The sequence below is a fragment of the Nansenia antarctica genome (assembly GCF_963989245.1).
Source record: "Nansenia antarctica genome assembly, chromosome: 5".
Taxonomy (NCBI): Eukaryota; Metazoa; Chordata; class Actinopteri; order Argentiniformes; family Microstomatidae; genus Nansenia; species Nansenia antarctica.
In genome coordinates this window covers 18,048,052-18,056,715 of record NC_137690.1, presented here as the reverse complement: position 1 = coordinate 18,056,715, position 8,664 = coordinate 18,048,052, and the positions used below count along the sequence as shown (strand labels likewise).

General features: G+C 45.7%; 1 protein-coding gene across 1 annotated transcript; it reads left to right on the top strand.

Annotated features, from left to right (window-relative positions):
• The first annotated feature begins 194 nt into the window (after positions 1-194).
• Positions 195-7,387, top strand: rab35b (RAB35, member RAS oncogene family b). Its single transcript, XM_080532616.1, has 6 exons — positions 195-467; positions 3,141-3,191; positions 3,464-3,587; positions 6,178-6,302; positions 6,444-6,568; positions 7,054-7,387. The coding sequence occupies exons 1-6, from the start codon at positions 416-418 to the stop codon at positions 7,180-7,182; spliced, it is 606 nt and encodes a 201-aa protein (XP_080388742.1). The 5' UTR covers positions 195-415; the 3' UTR covers positions 7,183-7,387.
• The last annotated feature ends 1,277 nt before the right edge of the window (positions 7,388-8,664 follow it).

Genomic DNA, 8,664 nt, shown 5'->3' with positions numbered 1-8,664 from the left:
AGGTGTAGGCTAGGTGTAGTTATTTAGGTAAGGAACACATTGAAGTGTGCTAATCTGAAGTCAAGTGCCCCCGAAATCAATGGGCTCGGGTGGATTTGTGGGACCCGCGACTTTGTCGTGCGTCTGCGCAGTGAGCCTGGGTCGCGTAGGGTTGGGTGCAGCAGTCACTACCAGAGAAGGGAGCGGAGTTTCCGGCTATTCGCAGCGGAGGGAGAAGGATCGCTGACACCGCGAAACCCCGTGAAAAAAGCCGCCGGCTCGGGGGGCAAGCAGTTGGGCATCAGTAGATCTCATTCCCGTTCACACCGGGGGGCAGAGGGCTGGTGAACTACGAGCCAGGGGTTCGGGCAGCAAAGTCGAGAGGAAGAGCAGAGTAACGGCAAAAAGGCGGGGGTGACCCGTACCAACTACCGGCATGGCCAGGGACTACGATTACCTCTTCAAGCTGCTCATCATCGGTGACAGTGGTAAGCGAAGGCCGGGGATGCGTGACGGGAAATGGGCCTTATTATGTTTTTGTGTGAAGAGTCGTAGAAATGTAGGTCGAGGTTCAATACTTGATTTTTGACACATTTTCAAATCGACGTTTTTGTTACTGAGTCTTGTTTTCAAGATGCACGTCAATATCTTTTTGTATCGAGCAATAAGAGACTAGCGATGCCAGGGCGGGGGTCGGGGCTCCGCAGGGCTGGGCATGTCAGCCGATCAGGCCGGATGTCGCTCCGGGACGGCTAGCTGTGCTCTGTGCCTCTGAGAACTATTCTATTCGAACAATTTCAGACATTTGACAAGGCTAGCTAGCGACGGAACACTATTATAATTGTGTAAACATGCGCCTTGTATACTATAGCTAGCTACATTTATCTTGTAGCTGAAGTTGTTAGCCGGCTGGCTGGTGTTGTGAAGTTGATAGCCTGATCCTGACAGCTAACCAGCTAGCTAAGCTAACCTCTCTTGAAGTTGTCAACCAGCTGCTCTGACGGTGGCAACCTGCACTTTATGATAACCACATGTGACCTCCACCTAGTTTATCTGGTTTATCTCGGCGGGGCCGTTTTAAAGCCGTTTATTTCGCATCGGTAACAAAGTGCTTAGCAAGTAATTGCATGCATGGAGCTGTGCATGCTCGCCTTGGCTGACAGCTGACTGTGTGGTGGGATAGATCAGCTATGTGGATTCACATTTTGTTACATGCAAATCGTAAAGTGCACAGGTATAGATTAGGTTCCTATGTTCTGCTGTTCTTCAATCACTTCCATTCAATGAGCCCTGACTGATTAGGCCTACATATTCCTTAGCTATTTGATGATTCTTAGCTCTACTAGCTTTAGTATTAAAGAGCCATGAACACTTTGTACCTTTTTACAGAGTAAATAGACATATGCAGAAGACAGACATGTGATTGCCTTTAAGCTGTTGTAAAGATGCTTGCGTACAGGTGAAAACATGCTACAGCCTCATAAGTAACTCCACATCCACAATCAATGAGCCATCATTCTTCGGGATGCCTTTGTCGGGAAAGATCATTGCATTCATTGACACTCCCGGTCCTGGCACTACCCCATCAGCTGGCTGACCACAATCAAGGCAGCACAGCCCTCTTACTACCACAGATACACAGGGGCCAGTGTCCCCTCAGCTGCAGCCTGGAATCAGTATTGGCACCGCTGCTCTCTGATTATTCAGGAAAGATAATTTTTTTGCTTATTGTTGACTTGGCCAGGGATAATGGTAGACAATGAGTGAATACCAAAGAGTAGATAGATGTTCACCACAGAATCCCTTACAATGGCAATACCTTCAGAGACTGGGCTGCACTGATAAGAGTCACGTGTGCCATTTGGACTAAATTGAAGGGTGTTTTGCCAGTTAGACCAGAGATGGACAAGCCAGGTACCAGGGCTTTGTAAGGTCTCACCTTGATGTGCTTAGTTCATTATCATTCATTGTATAAAGACTGAATGACCAGACTATCCAGTAGGGTCTTCCAAAACAAAAGCTTTTCCCTGGCTTACAACAGGGCCTGTTTCACAGACAAGGCTTAAGCCTAGTCCTGGACTAAATCACACTTGCAATGTAAAATCTCCATTGACGATGCTTTTTAGTCTAGGGTTAGACTTTTAGACTTAAGCCTTGTCTGTGAAACTGGCCCATTAATGGTTGACCTGTTATTCTGGCCCAGTCTGGTTTCACTAAGCTTGGGTTGGGGAAGTCAGAGACATTGCCCCCCCCCCCCGAGACACCTAAAGAGGGATATATGCAGTAGTGCCCCGAGCTTTGGCTGGCCCAGGGGCTCTCTGTGTGTGATATGCATCAGACAGTGTGAGCATTGCCAATCGATTAGATTAAAGACAGCCAAGTTGCTCTATTGCTATTTGCTAACCGACCTATACATTCACACCATCAGACTGTGGTTTTTGGTGGCCTACTAGTGGAACGGATGTTCCACCACCCACAGAAAGGACACGTTCAGCTGCTTGTAGCAGTAAGTAGAGAAGTAGAGCTGTTGTGAACCTACAAGACAGACAGGTATCTGTGATCAGAAGGATTTATTTTCTGATTGGCTTTTAAGTTGTGACTCATCAACCATAGGTGAACATGATCACGTCACGTTACACACAACTAGCAACTCATTCCTCTCCCTGGATCGTTAACTCATCTCTGACATTCAACTCGTCACCTGACAGTTAGAGAACTCTGAGAGCGTGTTAGGCCCAGGCCTATCCTATGGCTGTTTAGTAGCCTACTGATGCTATGGTCCGCACCAAACCACCATTTTCTTTTCATGATTATTGACCTGCTATAGACACTGAGCAGTTAATCATTTCGCTTTCACTTTCCTTGTGCAGCCATCTATAGCATTTGTGAAAAACAAACCTGAGGACATCTGATACATCAGATACAACATCTGTTACTTACTTTACATATGTTTTACAAAACATGACTGAACGCAACAGAAATACAAATGCTTTTGTTCAACCTACTCAAAAAGCCTACTCAAACAATGTAGAGTCCTCTGTGTAAATGTAATAATCAATGGTGGTAAGACGTGGTGCAGTTGTCTTGTTAAATCTGTGGTGTAGCTCGTAGGACGCCTTGGTAACCTTGACACTGATCCTGTCCTTTCCTCTCCATTTTAGGAGTGGGGAAGAGCAGTCTCCTCTTGCGATTTGCAGACAACACATTTTCAGGTAAGAGTTCATTCCACTGCCTTGAACTTCCTACTGGGCCAGCTGTAGCTGCTGCAGATAATTGATAAACAGGAGCTAGTTAATTATTTTAGATCTGTCTCTGTAAATGCTACATTTGCCAAGTTGTTCAATCTATATTGTGTGTGTGTGTGCGTGTGTGTGTGTGTGCGTGTGTGTGTGTGTGTGTGCGTGTGTGCGTGTGCGTGTGCGTGTGTGTGTGTGTGTGTGTGTGTGTGTGCATGTGTGCCTGTGTGCCTCCGGGCGTGCTGCAGGTAGCTACATCACCACTATCGGAGTGGACTTCAAGATCCGGACCGTGGAGATAAATGGGGAGAAGGTGAAACTGCAGATCTGGGACACGGCAGGACAGGAGCGCTTCCGCACCATAACCTCCACGTGAGTAGAGACAGGAGACACACATACCACAAGTCCCATGATCCACACAACACTCTGCATGTATGACTGCCATTTTTACAGTAACATGCAAGTCAGATAAATGTGATTAATAATTGCTTTTGAAAGCAGAGCTAGAGTAGATTATAGACCATCTTTAAAGATTATTTGAGCAAGTCAACCAGAATAACTTTCAGCTCTTTTTGGAAACTGGATGGAATTCCCCACAGAATCCAAATTACAGATGTTGGTCACAGCGGCTCTCAGCCACTGAGCATGACACCGCAGTGAAGGTTGTCTTTCCCATGTCCTTCACTTGGGCTTTGTAGTTCTACTCAATATGTCATCTCCATGGATTTGCTGTGTGTGTATGTGTAACATTTGTGCCAACTACCGGTAGTTTTTTTTTTCTTTTTTTTTTTTCTTTTCTTTGAACAATCCCTTGTCCTTCCTCTCATGCTCTCATTTTCTCCTCTACCTGTGTGTACCGCAGGATGTTTGACAGCCAATTACTCATGTGCAGTCCCCGTGTTTCCTGGGACACAGGCATTGGAAAGTCTGTATTGGAATATGGGCATTGGCTTTTTATCGATTGTGTCACGAAGCCAAACATTCTCTGACATTCTGGTCTGAATTTGTACTTGTTTTTATCGAACGACGATGACTATGTTCTCACGACGTGAGGGTGTCTCAAGCTGTTGTGGTTGAGTCATCGTGCTCGGCTTCATCCTGCCTCATCACTTGAATGAGACGTGCATCGATGACTAGCCAGTGTTGCTGAGCAGGAATGCTGTGTCAGGTGACTTGTGTGAGCTAGCAACCATCCAACTCTCAATGCTCAGCATGACATGGATAGAGCAGCACAGAGAAGGTAGCTGTCACCCATTAGGACCGTGACCAGGACTGAACAGCACTCTGAAATGATTTGGCTGTCATTGCTCAGGACTGTTATGACACAGATAGTGGCTATAACAGAAACCTTGCGGCCATTTCACTCAAACGAAGATAATTTTTACTTCAGTTCAGTGTAATAACAAAGGTATAGTTTGCGTGCAAACCTGAGCAATGCAAATGTTTCAAAAGCCTTTGGCAAATAAAGCAATCCCCCCCCCCCCCCCAGAAACAGAGCTCCTGGTTCTCCCTCTGGTTTTCCCTCCACAGACTAGAGTCAGCATGCTAGCTGAGGGGACCTGTGAGAGGAGGTAGAGAGTGTTTTGCTTGTTTTGGTTGATTGTTAATTCTGCAGAAGCAGAGTGGCATGGTGCCTCATTAGGTCTAACTGAATTTCAGGATAGAGATCACCCCAGAGCCCTGCATGCTGGAGTGGGAAACCCCACCTCTCCTGGTCAACCCAGGGAGGGTGTGGTGTGTGTGTGTAACCCTATGCCCGTCTGTCTATCTGTCTGTCTGTCTGTCTGTCTGTCTGTCTGTCAGTCGCTGTCCAATAGCTGCCATATGTCTGTGTGTGTTTGTTGTGGACACCTCCCTATGTATGCAGTCTCTTCACTGTGTGTGTGTGTGTGTGTGTGTGTGTGTGTGTGTGTGTGTGTGTGTGTGTGTGTGTGTGTGGGGGGGAGTCTGGCCCCCATGCCTACTGTCCGTTTGTGGATCTCCATTCATCTGTGCAAGAACCCCCCCGATGCCTGGCTCATAACTGCTGGGCTGTGTGTGACAAACTCGGACAACATTACACCCCCACTCTGTCAGGCCAATGAGAAACACTGGACACCCCCCCCACACACACACACACACACACACACACACACACACGCACGCACAATAAGCCTGTCAAAGGACTCTTTGTGTGTGTTTGGCGCAGTCCAGTTAGACTAGGGATGCTCCCTCTCTGGGGCCTGTCAGACGTTTTCAGAATCTGGGTGCAGGTTTCCTGCCACTACTGTGGCTGTCGTCCTCTCCTGACCCTCAGTGTCCGTGCATCAGTGTTTACCATCGTCCTCAGGACTCTCCTCCTTTCTACTCCTAGGAAAACTGTCATGAGTGTCTGCTCCTGTTTCCTGCAGGCTTCTGCCCCTCCTTCCCTCCCTCCCTCCTTCCCTCCCTCCCTCCCTCCCTCCCTTCGACACACCCCTTCACTTCTCTCTTCCTTACTGGAACACGACAACTATTAGGGATGGTTGATGTCTGTGAAACATGCCAATTGTATGTCGGCCTACACATTTATATAGATCATGTATGTAGGTCTACACATTTATATAGATCATGTATGTAGACCTACACATTTATATAGATCATGGCCTTCCCACCCTTCTTTGCATGGTGCTGCAGCAGACTGGAGTTTACTAGACATCGGTATTTCAGTTGATTCTGGCCATTAAGGAGAATAGTTTCAGTCTACCAGGCCAATCAATAGGAGGCATTTTTCCTCCAACAGGCATGTCATAGGCAGTCCTGCTCTTTTGTTCTCTTTCATAATTATTGTTTTCTCTCTTTTCCCATCCCATTGACTGGTCTCCTATCTTAGAGAAGCCCTGATTTTCTCTCGTGTGAGCTCCCCCTGGTGGACAGTATATGTTAATGCTCATGTGTTTGAAAGGCTGATTTGTCCTCTCTCTCTCTCCGTCTCCATCTCCAGATACTACAGGGGAACGCATGGGGTCATAGTGGTATATGATGTCACGAGTGCAGAGTCCTTTGTCAATGTGAAACGATGGCTACATGAAATCAACCAGAATTGTGACGACGTGTGTCGAATATTAGGTGAGTCCTTCTGCGTTTCAATCAACTGACAATACGTTATTGTTGCTTTAACTTAACCCTGTCAGCTGAACAGAAGAGCTTGCCAAATAACCGTTATCTTAAACAATCCCCCCCTCCCCCCTCCTCGTCCACCACCCCCAGTGGGAAATAAGAATGACGACCCCAACTCCAAGGTGGTGGAGACGACTGACGCACAGAAGTTTGCAGAGCAGATGGGCATCAACCTCTTTGAGACGAGTGCGAAGGAGAACATCAACGTTGAAGAGGTACTCCATTGTTCAGGGACGTTCTAGTAGCGGAATGGAAGAGGACATTCTAGTTTTAGTAGCGGAATGTAAGAGGACGGAATGTAAGAGGACATTCTAGTTCTAGTAGCGGGATGTAAGAGGGTATTATGATGCAGTTTCTATGGCATGGGCCTTGCAGGTGGGGTTGGAGTAGACAAGGGTAATAAACTTTGGCTGCGTTCGTAGATACGCTCTGGAAATCTGATCAGCACTCATGGAATGCCTCTTGTCCAATCAAATTACTTGATCGCTCTATAACGTTGAACCCAGTGTGCGCTCCGGTGCTCTCAGCAAATTTACGAACGCACCCTTGGAATACCGACATGAACATGGATACTTTTATCTTTTTATTTGTTTTTTTAATCTTTTTATTTGTTTAAAAAAAAATCTTTTTCTACTGTTTTATATGGATTTTTGTATGCTTATGGTTGATTCCTTTCTTTGTTGGTCTGTCTTCCCTACAGATGTTTAACTGCATCACAGAGTTAGTGCTAAGAGCCAAGAAAGATGTGATGGCCAAGCAACAGCAGCAGCAACAGAACGACGTGGTCAAACTCACCAAGAACAGTAAACGAAAGAAAAAGTGCTGCTAGCGAACTCAAAGCCACTCACAAAGACCAGCAGCGTCTGCTCCAGAGAACACACACACAGGATGGGACTCCAAGCATCTAAATTAAGACAAGCTAAAGATTTAATAAATATACAATGAAAAAAAAAAAAGAAAAGGTCCCCTTTGGACAAACAAATCATCAAGACTTTAAAAAAAAAAAAAAATGTACAGATTTTATTAGAAGTCAGATCAAGTTTTATTTGGAATTCAGCAGATGGGCAATATTTAATAGAGATCCTCCTTTCTTGAAGGATCTGTAAGCTGACAGCAAAGCGCCGTAGTCCTCAGATTTCTATATAAATATACAAATATTCTTACATCAGTATCTGTTTTCTCCTCATTCCACTTCACACGGGACATAACAAATCAAGTGAAACTGCACCTGAAGAGGAGGACTCACCTTTTTAGATTTTTCTTTTTTGGGTGGGGGGTGGTCAGGGAGGGGGTGGTCAGGGGTCTAAAGAAAAGCAGGTATGGGGAGGGATTCTCAACCATTGTACATTTTTCTTTTCACTTTTCAGACACCTGTATTTACCATGTCTCATGCCAACAGATCATGAACTTCTAGTTTATTTTTGTCTTTTGACTTGATCATGATGGGGGTGGGGAATCATGAGGATGATGATGATTGATAGGTGACCTTTAGCAACTAATCCAATGGACAGAACTGGTGACTTCTATCTTATTTTTGTTTTGTTTATCTTTTCTATTTTTTGCCAAGCATTTTTCTCTCCCCTCTAACCTCCAGTAGTGTTGATGAGCCAACAACCTATTTTTAGAGTGATGGTCAGAGCAGTGAACCACTCCCATGACCCTGGGACACCAAGCTCTTCCATCACCAATCACTGCAGTCTTATTGTGCTTCAAGTTTGCTTTTAAACATTTTCTTCCACTTAAAAAAAAACGTAAAAAAAACCTGACAACAAACAATGATACTGCCAATACGTTAGAATGAACGAGTAAGAAGCTCTTCTTTGGCTCCCCCTTTTGGACTATTGCCATAGAGGCCCTCTGGGTGTAGTAGAGTCTGAGGTAAGGGTAGGGTGCATGGTGCTCTGGAGGTCCTGGTAGTCCTCAGGGAGAGCCCAGTGCAGCTCTCTCTCCAGCCACACTCCAGCCCTGGGCCTCTCTCTGCTCCCATGCACCCAACACCCTCATATCAGCACCTATCACAGCTATGGACTCAACCCCCTTTATTTTCGGTCACTTGTGGGGCATTTTCTACGATAATGGACTTTTATCGTCAGTGCAGTGCCAGGAAGGTGTTGGCAGGAAATAAGAGGTTTATTGTAGTCAGTGCGGTGACCCTGATCCATAGCGAACTGTGATTAGCCTATTGTGTGTGTTCAGCACGTAACACTTTCTTTGAAGGGGTATGTAAGGTCCACATCTGACATGCATCTAGTGTTCATAAACTGTCAAGGAAAATCCAAGCTTGCAAATATTCTTAAATGTTAACAAATGT